Below are 22,976 nucleotides of genomic sequence, written 5' to 3' on the forward strand. Positions count from 1 at the left end.
TGTGGGTTGAGATGAGAACAGTTTAATAATTAAGTTAAATATACTATTATTAATATAATAATAACTGAGAGAGGAATACAACCCCAAGACAGACCAATGATGCCAAATACAATTGCTCACCACCCGCTGACCGATACCAGCCAAACCTGAGCAGCGATCAGTCCCTTATGGGTTACTCACCCCAGTTTATATACTGGCCATGACGTGCTGTGGTATGGAATACCCCTTTGGCCAGTTTGGGCCAGGTGTCCTGTCGCTGTTCCCCCCTGGCTTTTTGTGCCCCTCCTCACTGGCAGAGCATGAGACTGAAAAGTCCTTGATCAGGGTAAGTGCTACTGAGCAACAACTAAAACATCTGTATGTTACCAGAGTTGTTCTCAGACTAAATCCAAAACACAGCTACTAAGAAGATAATGAACTGTATCCCAGTCCAACCCAGGACCAGCACTGATCTCTGCAATTCTTTCTTTCAAACAGGAAGAGAAAAATGACTCCTTTCTCAACATCTTTGGGATCAAACTTCACTCCTTACACATGCACCACTGTCTAACATGCTAAACAAAGGACAGTGAGATACTGAAAAACATGGTCAGCAACAGCCAGATACATTTCTGAACTTACACTAGTGTGGATGACTTAGTCATTGCAGTCTTCATGCACTTGTACTGAAACCGACTTATTCTACCTCTGCTCATGTGCAACTGTTCAAACTTACCTGTACCACGGGATGCTCACAAGTATTTCATACAGAAATGGCACTTCCAATACAAATGCAGGGTAATGTGACTTTATAAATAGAAATTTACCACTAGGCCACATGTGGATCAAGGACCTAGGCCAAGTTAAACAACAGAGGAGGAAAGAAGTGATACTAAAATCAGTTAACACAACCATTGTCATCAGAGAGAAGAATGGGGTAGAGAGAGAATGCCTAAATCATAGGTGGAAGAATGGGTGTGGAAATTAGCAATACCCAGTTTTATAGACAGAATGACTTACGGACCATGTTGGAAAGTTTACTGTTTTTCATCTACAGTCTTTGAATGCAGGAATTTTTTCCTCCAGTTGTGTAAATTACAAGCGCTGCTAAACCTGATTATTTTCTGCAGGCTGTACTATAAATCGTTCATTTTGGTGACAGAATTACTTCATGTTCATCACAAAGAGTTAGTTGTTGAGTAAAATGGGCTTTGAAACACAGAGATAATGATCAAGAGCTAAAGTTTATTAATAGATTTATGTGCTTTCATTCAGCTTAAAAACCCCATACTTCCCAAGATCAGACAAAATATATTAGCTATGGAAACAAGCCAATAAAAGTATTTAATCTTCATGAAAGAAATAAAAAGATAAAACTAGTGAGTGATTCAGTTAAAGGATGTGACAAAAGGAGAAAATTACTCCAGTCAATTAATGCTGTGTGTGTCTTCCTTATGCCCTATAACATTTGCAGTCTTTGGGCTGAAGAGATCCTCTGAAGTTCATTAATCCATTCCTCCTCACTGTCCTTATGGCAGGCTCCACTATAGCCAACGAGGTTCCTGCAGATGTTTAGTCTGACATTGCAAGCCTTTCGGTGGACATTGCACAACCTCCCCAGGTAAGCTGTTTCTTCTGTGTCTGAAAGGCAGCCGGTCCCTCTCTTCCTGGGATTCAATTCTACTAGTCTGGAAGCACGGAGAACACAAATATACAAGGCTGTTACAGTGCAAGATGGAGCAATGTGAGAACTGTTACACCCTCCCTCACAACCCTTCCTGAAGCTGGTAATCGCACTCATACCTGCCTTCAGCTCCATACATAAATGAACCCCATGTGTGTAAAAATGTGTATATACATTTTACACACACTTGCTATTTATGCAGGGGAATATTTTAAATCCTATTTCACCATTTTGCTCAAATATTAAAAACCAGTAGTGTGGTACAGTACATTCTTTGTTTTATACAACTAATGGATGCTTTCCATTTCAGACAATTACAGTGGCCACAGGAACACAGCATGCTTCTTGGCTTGGCAGTAGCACTTTGGAAAGAACATTACACGAATAGTTTTGGTTTAATGTTTGTTCAGTGATTAATAGCCTATCTGAAGTAAACCCTCTTACTTGTGGAGTAAGAAAGTACTGAAGTATAGGTGACGCATCAGACCCAGGTCTTTTCTTTATCTCTTCACTCACATTTAACCACTATTTGTAAGTTTATTTATAGGGATTTTTTTAAAACCGATTCTCACCACTAACTTCTCATACATATGAAACGAGCAGGGTTTCATGAGGCTACAGCATCTGATCACTCTTATTTTAGAGTATGAACCTTAAATGTCAAAAAGGATCCCAGTAGTTACTTGGCTTCTAGGAATGGCAATACTGGATCAATACCATTCCTGCAGTCTGGAAAACGAAGTACTGCTGACCGAAAAAAGGTTGATGTAATCAGGCTGATAGCTAAGAAATGCCTGCTTTGGTTGCATTACAAAGATAACCACTTGCAATGACATTGCATTAATAAGTCAGCTTGTCTGGAATTTCAAATCTTCCCCCAGATAGCTGTTCAAGGACATTAGCCTGCTTTATCAATCTCAAGAATCTAAACATGCTTCATGCAAGGTCCTTATGTGGGATGTTTGGGCTCTGATACCTCCCCCCCCTACCTTGCCAAGGCTTTGGCTGGCTGTGCAGAAGGCTGGCTCTGGTAACAGCAAGGCCAAACAACTGGGGACCAGACTGCTATGAAAGGAGCTGTGTGAGAAAGAACTCTGAACAGCCCCACCAGATCCCTACCCCTGCTTCGCCAGGGAGCCCATCATCCTTGCTTCCTGCCTGAGCTGTGTTGCAGGTCTGCACATGCCTGCCCAAGTACTTCATGATCCTGATCTTCTCTCTTGACTTTGGATGTGCCTCATCATTTGTCTGTCTGGTCCATTAGCCAAATTTCACTGCTGTCACCCCACTGCTGCTCTTGTTTGCTAACTGCAGGACTCCACCTCCTGTCAGCCTTGCCACCCTGAGCTCCCTGCCTTACCCCCCAGAGCTGCCCACTTCTGCTCCTCCCCGATACCTCAAAAGCAAGGTTTGCAATGAATTTTCACCCCTACTTCAGCAAAAAGCTCTTGGGCTCGAATGTGTGCCAGGCACCTTGGCACAGGCCACCAAGTACAGCTCGTGTATTCCACAGTTCCAGTGCTGGACACCCTAAAGAGCCATGCCTCACTGTTAGCAAAATGCAAATACCAATTACTTTTCCTGACCAAAGCGAGCAATACACAAAGAACACCACCACTGTCCCCTTTCAGACATTTAGTAGCCAGATCAAGGCTAGAAAATCCAGTTTTCTGCATGCCACTGATTCTAATCAGCTGCTGGTTCATGGGAAAAAAAGGAGCATGAGATTAAAAATTAGTTCAATTAATTTACGAGTTTTAAAATTACATCCTATCTTTCTGTTTTAGAGACATGCTGGGTATCCAATCTGCCCTTATTAAGAGTAATGCGTGCCTCCTTCTGGAATGTAGCCACAGCAGGAAAACACCTTTGGCACTGCAGACCTGTTTCTGCTTAATTCTCTCTGGTCTTTCAATTCTGCATCAGTCACTGGTTATCTAGTGGAGTATGAATTCAGTTACAGACATGATGGAGACAGCTTTGCCTCTTCTCCACCTTACACAAATGCCCTACTCCGCCATGATCTCACACAAGCCCTCAGCAATCCAGAGTTTCTTCCAGTGAAGAAATGGTTGAATGAAGAACTGTCCATTAGGCAGGTAGGTGTTCCTGGGCAAAGACAAGCAGACAAATTTACAACCCAGACCAGTCAAGTTATGTTTACCATTCACGGGTATTCAGATTCTCATGCCAACTCTTAATGTTCTCACTCACAAATACTACCTGTGACTTCCAGTTTTCCAGGATTCTTCTCCATAACGACCACGTACCTTCCACTTGTACTTCTATCTCCAATTAGCCTGATTCTAGCAAGATTATATATATAATTTATATATGCTGCACATAAAAATACAGCATGCTCACAGGCAAAGCCTGCAGTGCTTTGGAAACCCAAAGCAGTAGGGACTATCTTCAAACATAAGCTATGAAAGTACACCAAACCTGTCTGTCTTCCAGTTTCCACATTTGCTGCCTATAGTATGCAAATCACAGTCACAGACCTACCGTTCCAGGCATCTCACAGGTTACGCATAGTATATTTAAACACTGTTTAAAGTGTATCCCAAATTCTTTTACATGAAATAAACAGTGCACTAAAGACAGTTTGCGTGTGCCTTCTCTCAAACAGTACCATGTATACCCGTTTAAACATACAGGCTCCAACCCAAATACATGACCAGTATTATCATAATGAGGTACTCTGTAAGCGTACAAGGCAAAACACTGACTTAATCCAGTGTCAGCAAGAAGACTCTCAAAACAGAAGTATACTTTTAAGCTGAAACGTAACCATTTTAAACTCAGTTCACTGCTACCCTGCAGATCAACTCCATCTTTTTGTACTGCTCTTGACAGCCAGCAGAATCATTGCTGAAATAACATGCCTTACACTATAAATGCACCTCTAACTCTTATCAAACATAACAGGATTTAGGCCAGCCCCGAGAAGGAGCAAACTCCTCCCACTTCCTGTTTTTCCAGTGCCAATTCTGTCCACCTAATCCCCAGTTCTCCCTGTAGCAACCAGAACGGTGTCAAGTTTCTGCCATTAATCTTTCCACACACAGCACAGCCATGAACATGAAGTGAACACACCTGCATTCCATGCAGATAATTTCTAAGAGATAACACAATGCTCCAGGGGAAAGGTGTTGCACTAGTACAAACTTTAACTTGTCACTGTGCATGGATGTGAAAGGCTTGAATGTTATCAAAAGACAAGATTCCAAAAAGAGGGACATACCCTGGAGCAACCACAACTGTGTTACGTTTTCTCAGTGGCTACAGAGAAGTAATTATGGTGCTTGATACGTAGTATGGGTGAGACTGGCACAGGAATACTGAATAGTCCTGTGTTAAAGAGAAAGCCTGAGAAGTTTATGGGCAATGCAGGAATTTAACAACTCGAGATTAAAAAATAGGTAATGAGACTCATCCTTTAGTTGAACGCAAGGATGGTTACAATTTATGTTTTAAAGATGCAAATACCAGGTGCAAAAGGCATTTTTAAATTGAAGGAAATTACACAACTAAAAACAAGGAACTAAAGCAGGTAAAATTAAATATGGGAGAAGGGAAAAAAAAAAAAAAAGAACCATGTGACTGATTATTATCTAACACACCCCCAAAAAGCATGTGGCTATTAGAAACTGAGGTCTTTACTGAAGTAACTGCAAAAATTTCATGGTAAATACTGTCCAGAAGACCTGACCACATTAATAACCTCTCTGGTTTATAATGCAAAACACTAAATCTCTTACAAAGACTTAAAGAGCAATGCAGAGATTCGCTGATTCTTGCTGTATCCAAGTTCACAGCTTCTTGGATTTAGCAGAAAGACAATTTATAACACCTTTTAAACAGCAATACACAAAGCTCCTTTAGGATCAAAGGTAAAAATTCATTTATTTTCTTAAGTAGTGAACTACTTACGTAAATGATGGGTTTGCAAGGTAAAAGTCAAGAAAAGATGCTGTACCCTGGTTAGCAACAAGTATTATTTTGGTAATCAGAAGAAGACATAGAAAAGATCAATCATTTAATTAACATAGGTTCTAGTTTCTCAAGTTATTTAATTGAAATAACTTTTTGAAGGCTAGGAGGCTACTGGTATAGCCCTAATATGCTTATTATGCGAACATATACCACTTGGTCTATGTTGAACCATGGCTGGCTTACCAAAACATATTAAACCTGGTCCTAAGGAAAGGCAATATTCACAAAATTTAACTTCATAAAACTATGCTTTTGAGATTCCCCTTTGTACATCAGTGTGGCAAGACAGACTTCCTTATAGGGTGCCTTAGAGGAATCTAAATCAGGCATTCTCAATTGCCCTCTTGACAACCATTTGTGCCTCTTCCTGGCTACTAAAGCAGCCCAAGAATATAAAGCCAAAGTCAGTATTTGAAAAACACATTTGTGTGTCATCCTTTTGGAACCATAAAAGAAAAACGTTGTGCCCTTATAAAGGTAAGTTTTTAGACAAAGCAACTTACCCTTGATCTTCCATCTAAGCAGTCACAAATAAAGATTTCAGAAATAAAACCCCACAGCTCTTCAGTTAAATATAAGAAAGGCAGCCTTGTGGTAAACATGAAGTCTTACATAGAAAACATCCAGGGTTACACAAGAACCAGTTGCTGGTGATTTCTGAACAAATACAGTTCACACTGGAGTTTGTAACAAACCATACCCATAGTGTCCTCTGTCAATGCTTTTACCTTCATAAACTTTCCAACACAGGGTTTTGCAAGTTCTGGCTTTTGTGTTCATCAATGAAACAAAATACAAACATATGGTACTGTGTCCCAGTTTGAAAAAGTCCCCATTTCAAATAAAAAATGAGAAAAGTTTCTTAAAAAGATAACATAAATCAATGAAACAGTCGTCCTCTTCCTCGTTTGCTCTTGAGATGGCTAGCAGGGCGCCTAAGGGTTTTCCTCTCTTGACGATGTCGTTTCTCAGCTTCCTGCTGTTTCCTTTGCTGCTCTGACTGGAATATTAAAACAAAAATAGACTCAGGTTCTTGTAAACCTGCATATCACCTCATCGTTCAAGTATCTAGATACCAACCAAGTCAGAATTCCATTAGGGAAATCTGGATACGTTACTGTAAATGGTCCCATGCTGTCCTGTCTTAAACTTAATTCTGGGTGTCCCTAGGCATTATCATTCCAAGTAACTCAAAGCAAACATTTAAGACAAAGACAGTAAGAACTAGTGAAAAAAATAATGCATTTCAGATGAAAATCAGTGTCCAACAGTAGACTGTAAAAATTACAGTCCAGAATTTAATGTTTAATGCCCTTAAGAAAGTAGAGAACAATTTGAGGCTATTCGGTATCCCCCTTGGTTAACTAGCATTACCACATTTAATATTTGCAGAAATGGATTTTAAAAAGACAGACCAATTACTTAAATTTGCTGAAACCTACAAGTTTTCTAAAAAGTGTTCTCAGAATGATATGCTGTATGCAATTCTAGAAAGACCTGCCACATGAAAAGAATTGTGAATATCTGCTCCTGTGGCACATGCTCTACTTATGCTTTTCCTCTTTATCAAAAACATGCTGAGAAGGTTTCATTTACACACCACACAGACGAAATTGCTCTTACAGCCATAAACTATTTTCTTTGGAAGACTAAGTCTTGTCTTCAAACTAAGCATAAACTGGAACTAGCAGACTTGACTAGCCAACCTCAGGCAGCAATTAGACCAATTTCAACAGCAGCACAGGATAACCACATTAATAGTGTGACAGAATTACTGTATATGTAGCTGCATCCCCACTGCACCTAATTCTATCAGCAGCAGCATTCTATCATGCATCAGCCCATCTCTCCCTGAATCTCCCCTTACAGTACCATTTAAACTTGAGCTAGAGATTTGCATGCAGAGGCAGCATTCTGGCTGAGGCAAGATATGAACCAGTTCATCATCTGTAGCAATAAGCCCATAATGGTATCACGGTAATAAAAGCTAGTGGTCTCTAGACTTTATAGAATTTATTGACTCCTGTTCACTGTAAGAATTTTGAGTATGTATAATAGTCTCTCCCTCCAGACTTTGTCTGAAACAGTCTTGGGAAATCTTACTTAATTTAAATTTTGACTGCTACTGCTAGTGTACTGAAATGAAGTGATCTAGATTGTATTTGAAGCTTTGTGATTTATTTTTGTTTGTTTTGTTGGTGGTTTTTTGGGGTTTTTTTTTGCTTATTTTATTTAAAAGTCCTCTATACCTCCTTAGTAGTGTAAGTGCTTAGGCATAACAGAATAGCAGGGTTTCTAAAATACCTATTTGCTATGATAAAGCACACCAGAATTGCGAAACAGGATACCACACCATAATAAAACTCCCTAAGAACTAAATCATGAAGTATCAATGACAGTTTCATTGTTGGGTCTGTCAGTGGTTGGTGGGCATTCAGGAGGCTGGTAACATACCACAGCTGCAGCAGCCAAGTTCAGTCCCAATACCACTGACTTGGAAGGTCAAATGATACCAATCCTATCGAAGGACAATTCTCTCCCCTATTAAATCTTCCCACCTACTCCTAAACGCACCTGCACTTTAAGGAAATGGCATCACAAAGTGGAAGTTGATGATCAGAGTAACACTATAATCCTTTTTTTTGGCTTGCCAACTTCATCTCTTTATCCTCTGAAAAGGAGTGTGAGGACAGAGCACACTGCATAGCATGATCTCTTCCTAAACTCTCCTTGCTCCATTCCCTGGCACTTCAGAATATATACACAGGGTCTGTTTATCTGAGAGAAGACCTGTAAGTCTTATTTTGCTATTCTGTTGATAGGAGAAAAGATCCCCACTGCAGATGCATTATTTTTCTTTTAATTAGACTTTAAAAAGTGCTTCTAATGCAAATGAGCACAATGTATGTATTTCAATAAAGCAACATCAGTTAACAGAAAAAATCCGTATACATTAGCAGCAAAATAAAAGACTTCAAAGTTATAGCATATCTGATGGAATCAAGTAAAAACGGCATTCTGAAGCACCATCGTATGTGTCTTCTCCCGACTCCCAAATCTTCATAGAACTGTTAGTAAAAAGTTAATAGTTCATTGTCCATCACCAACTGCAAGAAACCTTGTGGTTTTGTGCTTTTTAAGTTAAAGCTACTATAAAAAAGACTGTGCTTTCAAAGCCTGCAATGCCCATTTAATTAGCTGCAAGATGGTAACATATCAATTACAGCAGTTAGTAAAATCCCCTGAACTGTAATCCTATACAGCACTGCAGAGGAATTCCACAGTCAACATGTCTTAAAATCCAGCAATACAGGAATCAAAAGCATATGAAAAAGGACATCGGCAAAGAGACAACAATCAGGTAAACCAAGTAAGATAGAAATAGTCCAATATATCTGGGTTATTTAAATTTTTATTTCACGTACACCCAATGTGACAGTCAAATAGCTACTTTTAGCCACTGTTTGACAGCCAGCTTTAGTGGTGAGAATAACATTTGACCACTGATAAGGAGGAATGTATTATAGCAGAGGCTTACCTGAAGAAAATCAGTTTTAATTGAAGTACATTTTGTCAGCTTAACTAACAATTAATATGGGTCTTCTGGTTTTATATTGTGTCCCTCAGTTCTAAAGCAATTTTCTATCAAAAAAGTCCCTAAGTGTTCTACACGAAATTAACTCTGCCCACACTACAAATTAATCACCTGTCTGTGATTTACAAAATTTCCTAGAATAGGAAATCAAAGCCCTTCAGGAAAGGAAGATAGGCAGCAGGCAGCTACACACTTCCAATGGAATTTGGCAAGCAGAACAAGAGCAGAGCTCATTCCTGTGATCTGTGTTACACAAGTTCAATGACAAAGGTAGTTAGGAGCTTTGTTTTTATCACACTGAGACCTAGCAACATTATTAACCAAGAGAAAGCCTGTTATCTACGGCATCCTGATTGCATGTGGACCTGCAACCAAGATCTGATCAGTCCTGGCACAGAAGTCAGGTAAGGTCACAAGCTTCTGATGGTATGTCTGCACATAAACTATTAAAAGATGGGAGCCATTATTTTCCACCAGAATATAAGATTTTATGAGTGCTGCCTGAGTTATAAGGATATAAACACACAGAGTACTACCGGAGGCTTTCATTCTCTTGGCAAGAAGCAGGAGAGTTGGCAGCTTATAAAAAAAAATAAAAATGAAGAGGGACATTTGTTTGACGGTTTTAAAGTTCCTGTTCTTTCATGCAAAAACTAAAGTTACTTGTGTATTATCTTAAAAAAAATTATATATATATAGCTTACCTTCTTTAATTTGAAGGTTGCCTGTTTGCTGCCTACTGTGGTATCAGACACATTCAGCGTGCCAAGTTTTTCTTCAAGCTTTAAACGATCTCCAAGAGTTTTCCTGCAGAGAATAATTAACATTAGTCCCTATTCTTGCCATCTTTTTACTATAATAAAGACTGATACTGCAGTCAAAACTAATCTCAATTTCTCTGAAATGCCATAACTCTAAAAAGTAAACATTCAGTAAATAGAAAACAGACAAGTTCAAATCATTCCCTCCAGATATTGCTTTCAGTAGAAACACTTCCAAAATTTATGTAGAACTCGTCGGGTTTTTTTGCTAAAAAAGCAACAAGACTCTAGTTGAGAAAGAAACCACACCCTTCCATTGCTATCTTTTCTATGAAACCTTAGAAAAAGTCAGGAATATTCAGCTGCAGTTAAGAGATACCTGCACACACACACACACCCCCTCCCCAAAAAAAAGAAGGAAAAAAAAAAAAAAAAGGCTAGATATACACAGTTTTCTTGAAATCTTATTATTTCTGAATTGGAAAAACTTTTGAGGGAAGGAAATAATCTTGACTACCTCATCACCAAATAAATCACTTCAGTGATGGAGACAAACAAGTCCAAATACAAAATGACTGCTCAGACACTGCAACTGCAATAGTCTAATGCATTTTCTAAATAAAAGAACAATGCAAACAAAGGAATGTGGTAAGACAGACCCTGACCCCAGAGAGGAACTCCATATAAACACAGGCCTTCAGGTGCACTGTGATTGTCCATTAGTTTCTGTAAGCAACCTGGTACACAGCCCCTCCCTTGGGCATTGAAGTGTGGCATTTCTACAGAGGAGGAGTTAGTAGCTGTTGTGGCCTAAACAAATATTGCCTTCAACTCTTCTCCACTGGAGGATGTCCCTACAAAGACAAGACACATGGATGTGCCCCAGTTGTTCCAGGTTGCAAGCTGGTATTTAGTATGACCATTGCTGATTCAGTTACATTGGGTTGTAAACTGGAACAGCTGAGGAGTGGAAATACACCTTGTTCCCACATAGCCTCCAGCACAGGGTGAGGCAGGTAGGGATGGTGCTGGCTTCAGCCAGCCTCCCAAAAGGCACCTGTGAGTCCTAACATGCTTTGTCCTCCCTTCTATAATGCGGGTCCTATTAGCAGGTAGTGCCACCTGAGAATATGACACAGCTTGTAGTATCAGACAAACTACTCTGCAATATGCTTAGAAAACATTCACTTAACTGTAAATGAAATTAGTTTCTGTAATTTGAGATGCTGCTATCAATGCTTTATTAAATCTCTCTGAAAAGGGCTAAGAGATGTTTTTTGTACAAGTTTGAAAGTGGAAAATAAGTCATCATAAAAATACAGATGATTAGCAGCCTCCAAAGTTGATGGCATTTACTATGGATAAAGGGCTAATGGACTGTGGCCTATGCATGAAGCCTCTGAAGTCCACTGAATTTTGGATAATGAGCCATTTTATGTAACAAAGACTTTTCAGATTAACAATGAAAAATTACTGTCAAGAATTACTTTATTTCTCATGACTAGGTACTTTGATTGTATTTTTTTTTCTGTAGTATATTTTTCATTCAGTACATGTAAAAACTTGTTCCATCTGTGTGAATCGGGAAGACAAGCTAAGCCTTAGAGCTAATTATGGCAGAAGATCAGTCACTGACATTGTGGTGGGATTTCTACATTCAAGTGAAGTCCCATTTTCCTCCCCTTTGAAAATGAACTGGAGAAATATGGCTTCTACCCAGCAATTATTTAGCATGACTGCCTAGATAATGCTTCAGTCAGGAGAAAAATTAAAATGGGGAGATATTAACAAAACGCTGTGGGGTTCCAATTTTACCGAACAAATGCAGGTATGGCTGTATTTATCTGAAAATGTGCAGACCTTAAATGACAGTGAACTGCACACACTGATACACAAACACAACAGCTGGGTCGGTTGTTTGTTTAAATCATTCTCTACACATTGATTCAAGGGATGCAGTAACACTGTTATTAAAAGCAACTTCCCTCACCCTGCAGTAAAAAACAAACAAAAAGGTTGCCCAGGCACTTCTTTCTTCCCTCATTATATAGAGAGCAGCTTTTCAAGACTTCTCCTGCTGTTTTACTTCACCAATACCTAGGAATGTCAGCTATGCTTTTCTTGGCTTTCTTGGCCACTTCTGAAGACATATACATTGACTGTCATACTTTATGAAGCATGACTACTGTAGTTTTTAATTTTGACATGCTCTAACTTCAATAACAAACCCTTTAATGGGACACCAAGAAATCAAAAGAGCTCTCAGCATGCTGATAAACACCCTTTCCTTTTCTGGATTCCTTTTAAGTTACTTCGTAAAAAACTTATGCAGTAAGTAAATAAAGCAAAGTTCTGAAGGTTTTTATGTGCAAGCATTGGAGCGCAAAAAGGGAAAATGAAATATAGATGGATTTGAGACAAGGCAGTCTTTACAACCATGAGTAAATTTTGCAGCTTTCCTCTGCAAAGAAATGCGTAGACTGTTAGCCTATGAAGAAATTTATAGTACGCACCACTGCTTTAGAAGCTGGGCTTGGAGCCGTGCTGAGTCAGGAACATGTCGAAAGAAACACCCAGTTTTATATAAGTCATAAACTGTTTCCTCAGGTAGAACATTATACGATTAGAGAAAAAAAGAACACCTAGCCATTAAATGCATAGTGAAGGTATTAAGGTACTTAATTATATTGGTCACAGACCATCATTCCGTAACTTGGATAAATCAAATCAAAGACAAACATGCCAGCCACACCAGATTCTACATGCCACTACAGTCTTTCCAATTTTCAGTACATTACTTGAATTAATTATTTTTATGCTGACTACTTATCAGTGAATAAGGCCAGCTGAAAACATATTGAAGTATTTTCTTCATAAAGTTCTACTATGTAAAAATGCTTTTTAACCAAACAAGTTAGCTCACAACGCAGACTAAGTCATTATGATTACAGAATTGTATCAGCTATATAAAAAGATACCAGCTGCTGATTTATATATTTTGCCTAAGAATTTAAGGAATATCAAACTCCATACTGGAGTTTCTGGATGAACACAAATGGCATCAGTGAGTAAAGAGCTAACTGCTTAGACAGAAATAAAAAAAACCCCAAAAAACCAGTGAAAAACAATTCAATGACAGCAACTTGGAAAATCAGAAAGGACGTGATGCTGTCATATCCAGTTTTTGGTCATCTTATTCCACCCTCAATTTTCTCTCCTTATTTTTTCCCCTTTTTTAACATTTTACATTACATTCCATCCATGCACCTACCACAGAGAGGGTATCTAACCTCAGCCCCCTAATTATGACTCTCTGATTCTAGGCATGAGGAAGAAATTTTTAACAGTGAGGGTAGTAAAACACTGGCACATGTTGCCCAGGTGGTAGATGCACCATCGCTGGAGACATTCAATGCCAGGCTGAATGTTCTGAGCAACCTGATCTAGTTAAAGATGTCCCTGCCCATGGCAGGGGGGTTGAACTAGGTGACCTTTAGAGGTCCCTTCCAACCAAAAATATTTTGATTCTATTACACCTTGAAAAATATTCTGCAAAGAATTAGCAGCAAATCTTAAGACAGATTCTCTTTTCCCTATAAGCAGTCTTCTAGAAGTCTTTCTGTGGTTTACATCGTCATCGATATTCCTCCTTCCACTGGACAGGTCTGTGGTATTTGTTTTCATTTTTCCCAAGCTGAAGCAATGATTTTTCTCTCTCAGTACACCAGATGAAAGAATTTACTTTGTCCTGGGTTACACTGTACTATTTTTTTTCCAAATGTTTCTCTTCCTTACATTTGTCTTGGCTTATTTACTTAACTTTCAGTATCCCTGTTCACATTTAAGCCTTCCATGTTTTGAACAAAATGAAATCTTAATATTTCAAATTAAGCGTCCTTGAGAATTTCCTTTTGAGGTCAGCAGCTGAATTGGTGTAAAAAAACACAGTATGTGAGTAGGCTGCAGCCATACTGCCCTTTAGTGAAGTATTTCAATGGCAATGAGAATACAGTGCCATTTGACCAGCATCTCACTCCTTTCAAGTCACTTGCTAATACGACTTTAAGTACCCTGTAAAAAACATCCTTAACCTACAATACTCTGTGACAGAGTGGCCAGCGTGGATTTTCCCCTGACAAAGAAGAAAACCTGATAAAAGTAAAAAATTGCTTCGTCTTCTGGAAAAGAAAAATAATCAGAAGAAAGTTGATGGAGAAATCTAAGAATGTTTAAGTCCAGAGTGAATGAGTATATTCAGTATGAAGAACAAAGAAAAATCTCTGTGTGAAAACACTTGCTGATAAAAGCCAGCTATGGAAAACAAGGGAATTAGTTCTGCAGAACTGCTATAAATTTATAAATTTTTAGTTTATAAAATTTATAAAAACTAGTACTTCTATTTAAGGAGGTCTTACAGGAACAAAATGGAAAACAGACTACTAGACTACTGTAGAAACATTGTCTCAGTAACCCTAAGAGACCATTTTACATTGTAACTCTGGTTAAAACCTTGCACATTTAAGGGATAGGCTGAATTTTTATCAAACGTTTCTTTATATATTTCCCGAAAATTTCCATCACGAAACAACTAGGTTGTAGAGTCAGTTATTAGTGACATGAAGAAACAGCCTCATTATATATATTATTCACTTCCTTTGACTGTATCATTTCATTCTAAGCAAAAACGTAATGGCTATTACGAGATCCACCTAGCCCAGCAACTTGTTTCCAACATTAGTCAAAATTCTGCTCTGCATCCAGCATGCTACAAGACCTTTGAAGCTATTGTGTTTCAAATTTTCAGTATTAGTGTCTATGCTCCAAATAATAAAAGGCTAGTAAATCTCATTTCCAAAGGGCTACACTCGCCTCCAAAAAGAAATATCAGTGAGATTTTCAGGCATTAAGCACCTCAAAGTGCTTTAGTTTGACGTACTCAAAGGCAAGTCCTTTAGTTTGACGCACTTTATACAGTACCCAGCTACTTCAGTGGATCATCAATTCAAGGAAACCCAAATTAAAAAACAAAACAAAACCGAATCTGATTTTTTATATTGCAAAAAGGAAACCAGAAATAGTAAGGCCTGACAATATAAGGACAGCATCGTCTTTTTGAAGTTTCTGGATGTTATAAAAATACCCAGACAAAACATTTATTTTTTTTTACCACCTTGTTCCTACCCTCAAAAATAGTGACTAGTGATGCAATATTCTACATCTTTTTTGGAGAGTCAGATGAAAAACAACCATGCTGTCAACCTCATACTGACATGGCAGAGAAATATAACCAGTCTCACGGTGGTGTTATTTGTGAGAGCAGCAGTTTACCAACACTGAGTAATGGATCCCCGAATCTGGCTCAAAATATTAATCTCTTACTCGTCTGTGTCTCTGCCATATTTCAAACATTGTATTTGTTTAACTACAAAACAAAGCTTTCAAAAACTATGATGCTTTAAGTTATATCCTTGAGTCGCCAGATGTGGCATTACTAGCAAGCGCTTCGAAGCCAAAATGCCACTGGCCTGCATTGTAGAGAAATACTTGAGAATCATCCACCCCCAGCTATTAAAATAGGAACATTAGTCTTACTTCATTAATTTTTGTTTTTTAGCAGAGTCTTTGAAGCTTCTGAATTCCTCTCCTTCTTTAATCTCAAAAAACTGAGGTTTCAGTAATGTTTGCTGATCCTCCTTGAGCCTTTCCTGCCGCTTTACTTTTTCCTCTTGGCGTAGAAGCTTGCGCTGTTTCCTGACCTCTTCAACCCAGCCTTTTTCATCATCTGAACTCTCAGAACTCTCTGCATCACTTGCTTTTCCTTCTGGCTCTTCCTCCTCTTCCTGCAGACAAAAATAGGATAAAATAAGAAATCATCAACTGATTTTCTTTTCAAATCACTCCTGCAATTAGAGTACGTGACAGCTGTTACATAGATACAAGTTGAAGAGAACTAACATTTGAACTAAACAGCAACCTAAGCAGAAGATATATTATAAATTTGTTTCCACCTACGTATTTCATGTTTTTCAAACCTATATTCATGTAGACGCGATACTGCTCACATCTAAAATCTTGGATGACATTATAAATTACACTTAATTACTGCAGCTGTTAAGACATTCTTTCATTGCCTGAATCTTCTTTCTAAGGTGAAAGATCTGAATGTTTGAAACAAACCATCATGCTATGGATTTTTTTCCTAATCCAAATGGAAAATATTTTACCTGTTCTTGTGCTTCCAGTTCCTCCAACATCTTTAGTTTCCTCTTTCTTTTCTCACTTATTTTAGAAACAAGTGGGTTAAGTAGCCTGAATTCTTCACTCTGCTCATCCACCTGGAAATCTGGATTCTCAAACATGACCTTAAAACGATCATCTTTCAGAAGACTAGGCAGATTCTGGAAAAGCAGCAAAGCATGAATGAGTTCTAAAATTCTGAAACAGACATTGGTAAAATAAGTAACACCTTTTTAATTAAACATAACTCAAAACCACTATGTGAAATGCCAGGTTTTTTATGCTTCCAGGTCATATAAAAATCAAGATTTATGCTTATTATATTTTATTACATAAATATCATTCAAAGCTACCTGTAAGCAAGACTTTTAAAATGCACACTATAGACACCTTAAATATACAATTACTAATATTTTTGAATTAGTGTTTCTCAAACATTCAGCCAGCTAGTCTGGAGACATGTTTCTATCTATTGACTAATCAGCAGTACCTCCCAGGCAAATACCCTGTCTGACAGGGATGATTCTACAACATGTAAACACCTTATCAGGGTAAACGTCTTTATGCAATGCTACTACTGTTTTACTGAAAGTGAGAATGTTTCTATACATCTTATAACACTTTTTCCTCACTGCCCTTGCATACAGAATGGAAAAGGCAGTTTCATTCACATCAAAGTAAAATGAACTCAGTGTAAATTATGCTACTGTTGAATCAGAAGCACTTCAAGCTACAATTTCAGCTTATGTGAATACCTGTTGTCATTTTAAAATCACTGAATACACAGCTTTTTACTATAAAAAGCTGATCTTTCAGCATTGCCAAACTTATACCAGCACATTCATCCTACCCCAGCATTAAACTTCCAGTGTACCTAAGGAGTGGGGGTGGTGGGGAGAGAAGGTACAGACAAAAATAACCTTTTCTTCTTAAGACTCTAATGTAATTTAGAAAAATAACCAGAACATGCATCTTTAAGTATACTTTTTTCAGTCTGCTTCATAACACAATCTGTACGTACTCCTAGACATATCAACTCCCATTTACTGAATCCGTATTTCCATTGTAAAACTGTCTTAGACAGTCTGCATTTAAGGTTTTACCACCACCTACTTTTTCAGTAGTTAATGCTTCCTACCAGCTGTAACACACAGGAGATTTCATCTGATGCCACATGAAGCTAATGCCTGCCTTACATATATGCTATATTTCTGTGAGAATGAACACCTGTGAAGTGCTACCTATAGAAAGCCTCTTTCCCACTAGATATTAAACGTTAACTCATTTTTTCCTTTAGACTTCAGTTAGGATAAAAATGGATTATTTTCAACATCAGGAAGAATTCCTGTTGCACAAGAGCAAACCATTTTTGCTATTTTTGTTAACCAGGTACACAAAGGCAATTTTATCTTCCAATAACATCTGTTTTGTCATGGTCACCACTAAAATACCACCAAATGCAAGCAGGTCTTTTTCAGTCAACTTTGGTATTGAGTCTGCATTTAGCAGAGTCCTACAAAGCCCTTATCTTCACAGCGAGTATTTCATAATTTTAAGGTTTAAGCCACCCACAAGAGTAAGTTACATATGAGAAACAGAGACAATGGAATTTTGAATATATTCGGCCAGATATCAATGGAAATAAAACCCGCAAATCCAACAACAAAAAAACCTCAATACTGTAAGCATTACTATTTCTGTGCCCCCAGTTACATAAGTCCCCAAAAGAAAAGCTCACCTTCTGTTTCCTTTTTCTAGTAACCTGTTCCCCTTCTCCTTCTTCTTCAATGAGTTTGAGCGCAAGCTCTTTATTGACTTTCGGAAGTTTCTAAAAGCAATTAATCAGTAAATTACTCTTTTACACATGCTTTACATTCCTAAATGTGGTGAGGAGAGAATTCTTATTCATAAGTCTTTCTGAAAAGCTCCATGACTGGTCCCAGATATTTCTAGGTACTAGTAAAGCAACAGTATTTGGAGAAAATTTAAGCATAACTTCTTTATCGTTTTTTCCTTGTCAACAAGTACTTTAAAAGAAATTATTTCTTCTTGTATGTTGAACAAATTCAATCCAGAAAGCTACTAGCTGTAAATGCAATACTATTTTTACATATTTTTCCAGAGTATTATGTTTTAATGATTTAAGTCATTTAGTTTAATGACGGAAGTAGAAACTGTGAATTTCACCAGTGGGTTATCTGCTCAAGTAGCAAATGTGACGAGAGCTACACTTTTACAGCCTAGTATCAGTATTTTTCATTTGTGGGAATCAAACACATGGGAATTACACAGTTCCATCAAAGGTTCTATGAGTTATTTTGTGTCTCTGACGATGAACAGAATCAAATCCTAAGTCATTACGTCTCTGAGATATTCTTAAGAGTATACTACTTTTATGACCAGTTTTCCTGGAAGTACAGCCATTGTTTACAGGATTTACCTTTAGTTGAACTCTCTGTGCACGTGTTTCTTCTATCTTCTGCCTTATTTTCTCTCTCCTGTATTCTTCATACGCAAAAGGATTGGCCATCATTTTTGCCTTTAAACAAGCAGGAGGAAGTAAGAAGAAAACATCATTAATGCTGGCCACAGTCTGTTATTTGGAGGAAAAAAACCAACCAACCAACCAAAAACTCACAAAACCCCCAAACAAAAACACACACAACCCCGCCCAAACAAAAAACCCACAAACAAATAAAACCCCAACACACAGATAATTATTGCTAAGATTAAAAATTGACAAGGATCATCCTTCTCTACCTTATGATAAAGTCTTATGTCCATGAAAAAGCCATGCATATATGCTCTGAGCAATGACGATCCAATGAGATGAGCAAGGCCTAGGGAAAAAAGTTACAGAGGATTTCAAAGACCTTTCATATTTAAAGAAGTCCTATTCCAAGCCAGCCACTTCACTTACCTGACTCAAGACAAATGAGAAGTGCCAACACATCAATCTAACAGTCACATCCATTACATCAAGGATAAGTAAAACCACAAAAAGACAAACCAAAACAGAAAGAAATTCCACTCCACAGTTTGGCCAGCTAGAAATTTGAGCTGCTTCAGAGCCACAAATATCCATTTTTCTTGCCAAAACATGTATTACTGTGCACTTTTTAAAATGCCCACATGCACTACATTCCGTAACAGCTTACATAAAAAAACTCAAGAGTATTCTTTTTTGAAAGCCCATAGATGTTTGACAATCACTTTTCTAGTGTGGTATAGGGATGTTTTTAATTAAAGTGTTTTGCCTTGTGTAACTTTCCTTGAAGAATCAACATGTTGAAAAAACCACTTCACGTCACAAAAGTGTTACCCTAAGCCCTAAACTACGTAAGAATGAAAATACTTCGGAGTTCTCTCATTTTCCTTCCATGTATCTTCACAAAATTCCATGACTGGGAAAAGGAAAAGGTTTTAATAGTAAAATATCCTCTACAACAGCCAAATCTTTAGAAATTAAGAATTAACAAACTACTTCTAGAACTAAATGGCAAAAAATTGAGAGAAACCACTGTGTGCCTCAGCAAAGCAAAATTATTGCTAAAAATTTTAATTGTTTCCAGGAAACAATCTTCCTTCATATTCCAAAATGAGTACTCCAGCTAATGGCCAGTAATACAAAGAAAACCTGACAATGAAATACACAATATCCCTGAGGCTGGTTCTTCATTTGAAAGCCTGCATTTATGGCAAAATGAATTTTACTAAGTTATAGTGAATTTAAAACAGAGTAAGTATTCCAAGTGAAGTCTCTATAGATAATACTACGTTGCCTTATTCTGTTAAAATTGGGACAGGGGTCTGAGGGCTACATTCAGACACCTATTCTAGGATTGTAATGCTGAAGAGGCAGGTGCTTTAGATGACCTCCTCCTCGTATGGACTCCTGCAAGGCCAAACCCAACTCCCATATTCAGAGGTAAATTAATTAAACTGGATCAAAACACTGCAATCCAAATATGTAACGGGCACAAAATAGTCTAACTGCCTTGGGAGAAGCATGCTTGCCTTCTCCGCTATGTAATTCTCAGCATTCCAGTTCCATGAACCTGTGTTTCTATTAGCCCCAGAACAATTTGTATTTTCTGGAAATTACTGAATTCAAATAGGGTAGTCTTTGGCAGATTTTGCCGTGAGTTCCAACATCCTATTTGAGTGCCTTAAAAATACTTTGAAAACAAAACCAACTTCTCTTCCTATGCCTTTCATTTAGTGTCTGAAAGCACACACAACAGATTCCTAGACATATTAAATCAGCCAATCATCGTCATCAAGATATTTGCAACACAAGTATCTAGTGATGCAGTGGGAACTTTGGTTGGGAACCAAAGAACATGAAGCCATCAGTCTGTTGTATTACTAACCAAGAAGACTAGAGGAAACTTCTGCCAGTGAATTTCTAGCAGTACTCATACATCACATCAGAATTACAAAACTTGCATGTGAAAGTAATCAAAAACTGAACACAGAAGCCAGCTAAAGAGGACGTTCAACTGCTTTACCTAAATTTTCAAGGTCTTTTCTGGTAACGAATTTGTAATCATCATAAACTGTGCTCTCTGGATTCTCTTCCAGTTCTTCAGTCAAGTTGTCCAAGAAGGAACACCATTTTGGGGCAGGTCCTAAAACCTATGGATATTACGGAAAGTTAGAGCATTGTATATTCTTACTAAAAAAACATACATTGAGGATCCCAACTACTGTGCTATAACGAAGTAACAAATGAATCCCTCTGAAATCAAACAGACTTCAAGAGCAACAGCAGTTAGAGAACACAATTAAACCTATTGCTTGCAGTACCAGTAAAGAGTACTATGGATTATGTAACTGTTATTTTCATTTATGTAATTTATTTCAGACCAATTATCTAGAGGTTTTAAGTTTAGTTGTTTCAAGTGGTCCCAGTCTAATTGATTAATTTATTAAAAGCTCAGAGCCAGACATTATGAGCTAATGGCACTAGATAGCAACTAATCTATACAGCACTGTTGGATCTTGAACTCATTAAGTTCACTATGCAATCATGTTAAATCCAACTCTGCCCTACTGACTTTAATTAAAACACTACAGATATATTTAATGTATTTTTATTCAAGGATAAACCCAGACTGTATGAACAGACAATAGGAAATATTTAAAAACTTGCATATTTCCACCATGAGACAAAGGATTTATTTGAACAATATTATGTTGCACTATCAATGTACTTTTCCATATGAGGTTCCTCCAACTTCACAAGTTAAGAAATGAGCTCCCTTCACTTTTCCCTCCCACTGTTCTGATTGAAATTCCTCTCTATCCTGTTGCATGCAGCCATACTCAACTGTTCCAGTTACTATTATTTTAGTAGGTGAGTTAGCTGAATGGAAAAATCCAACACTACATGTTTCTCTCTAGAGCAAATCAGCTGACATTTTAGAATCTAAAGTGGCCTGTTAACTGCTAGAGCTGCACTTTCAATGAGACTTCCAATTTGTTTGCTAAATATTCACACATTAAAAACTCTGCAGTCAACATGACCGTAAGAATTGTTGTGATTCAACAAAACCATTTTAAGATCCAATTTGATCATGGACACAAGAAGTGATTTTATGTATATAAAATACATACAGTTTGTTTTAACATGATAGTGTGGTTACAGTATGAGATAATGCTGTTCATTTAAAAAAACCCAAAAAAACCTATACACAAAAAGTTATATATTTGTATTCTAAACCACAATATTCTTCTAATATTCTAGACATTAAAACTCCACATGGTAAGATTGTATTCCAGACCACTACTGTCTCCAGATCAAGTATGATTTATCTTTAAGATTTTAGCCCTAGCTGAGAACTGTAATACGCCAAATGGAAAAAAGAATACTTTTTTTTACAGTGCTGCATATTTTATTCCAATACAGAAGAGCTTCCAAGGAAAGACCTGAGATGTCACTAACAGGAAAGGTTTTGCCTACTTTAATGATTAACCAAATCCCCATGTCTGCTCCAGTAATACTCAGCTTAAACCCTATATAACATTGATTGATTTCTTGCCAACATTGCAGCAGCTTTTGTCTCCAACCAGATTTTAATTTTTTCAGTTATTCCTCAAAACCAACTTCTTCAAATCTGAATGCCATGTTTTTATATTAATATAAGAAAGCAGTTTAGATAGTGTACCACCAGGTTTCATGCCATTCAAGAAACCCCTTATCTGGGCTTCATTACCAGACCATCAAAGCATGACTGGGGTGGAGGAATCTTCTCCATAGTTTTGTTTTCAATGAAACAAGTTGCTTATTAACCAAAAAAACCTTCTCTTGCAATAAAATTCAAGTACAACTTCTTTGCTGAAGGTTATTAGAAACGAGATTAAAGAATCCTTGACTCATGTCCATTCCCATTAAATACAAAGTTCCCCTTCATTCCACCTTGCTGACACATCATGTAAAGATCTCTATCACTTCAATGAAGCTTTTTCATCACTTCCCTGTCTACAACATGATCTGCTCAAGCCTTACAAAGCTCACATTACTCATTAGAACTCAGGCCTCTACAACCAGTTAGGGTAATCCCCAATGGGTTCTTGACTGGTATAAATCTTTGAACAAGTAACTAAAGCAGAAGTCTCACAAAAAAGGGAAAACAGTTATCTACTCTTCAGCTGTAGATCCACTCACTGTTCCAAGTATCCCTGAACTCAAAACTGGTATCAAGAGTAAGACCTTCCATGG

The 22,976-nt window shown here is 37.7% G+C and overlaps 1 protein-coding gene across 1 annotated transcript in view; it reads right to left on the minus strand.

Moving 5' to 3' along the window:
• Nucleotides 1-6,201: 6,201 nt before the first annotated feature.
• The window catches only part of NOL10 (nucleolar protein 10), a gene marked incomplete at its 5' end in the record, with an annotated part of 50,164 nt that continues 33,389 nt past the window's right edge, over nucleotides 6,202-22,976 (minus strand). The window contains 8 exons of the mRNA XM_010023259.1: nucleotides 6,202-6,659; nucleotides 9,959-10,061; nucleotides 15,608-15,855; nucleotides 16,240-16,413; nucleotides 17,991-18,080; nucleotides 18,693-18,791; nucleotides 19,013-19,092; nucleotides 20,764-20,890. Of these exons, the coding sequence (XP_010021561.1) occupies nucleotides 6,540-6,659; nucleotides 9,959-10,061; nucleotides 15,608-15,855; nucleotides 16,240-16,413; nucleotides 17,991-18,080; nucleotides 18,693-18,791; nucleotides 19,013-19,092; nucleotides 20,764-20,890 (1,041 nt within the window). The remainder of the gene's footprint in view (nucleotides 6,660-9,958; nucleotides 10,062-15,607; nucleotides 15,856-16,239; nucleotides 16,414-17,990; nucleotides 18,081-18,692; nucleotides 18,792-19,012; nucleotides 19,093-20,763; nucleotides 20,891-22,976) is intronic.

This window comes from Nestor notabilis, unplaced genomic scaffold (assembly GCF_000696875.1).
Source record: "Nestor notabilis isolate BGI_N333 unplaced genomic scaffold, ASM69687v1 Scaffold18711, whole genome shotgun sequence".
Taxonomy (NCBI): domain Eukaryota; kingdom Metazoa; phylum Chordata; class Aves; order Psittaciformes; family Psittacidae; genus Nestor; species Nestor notabilis.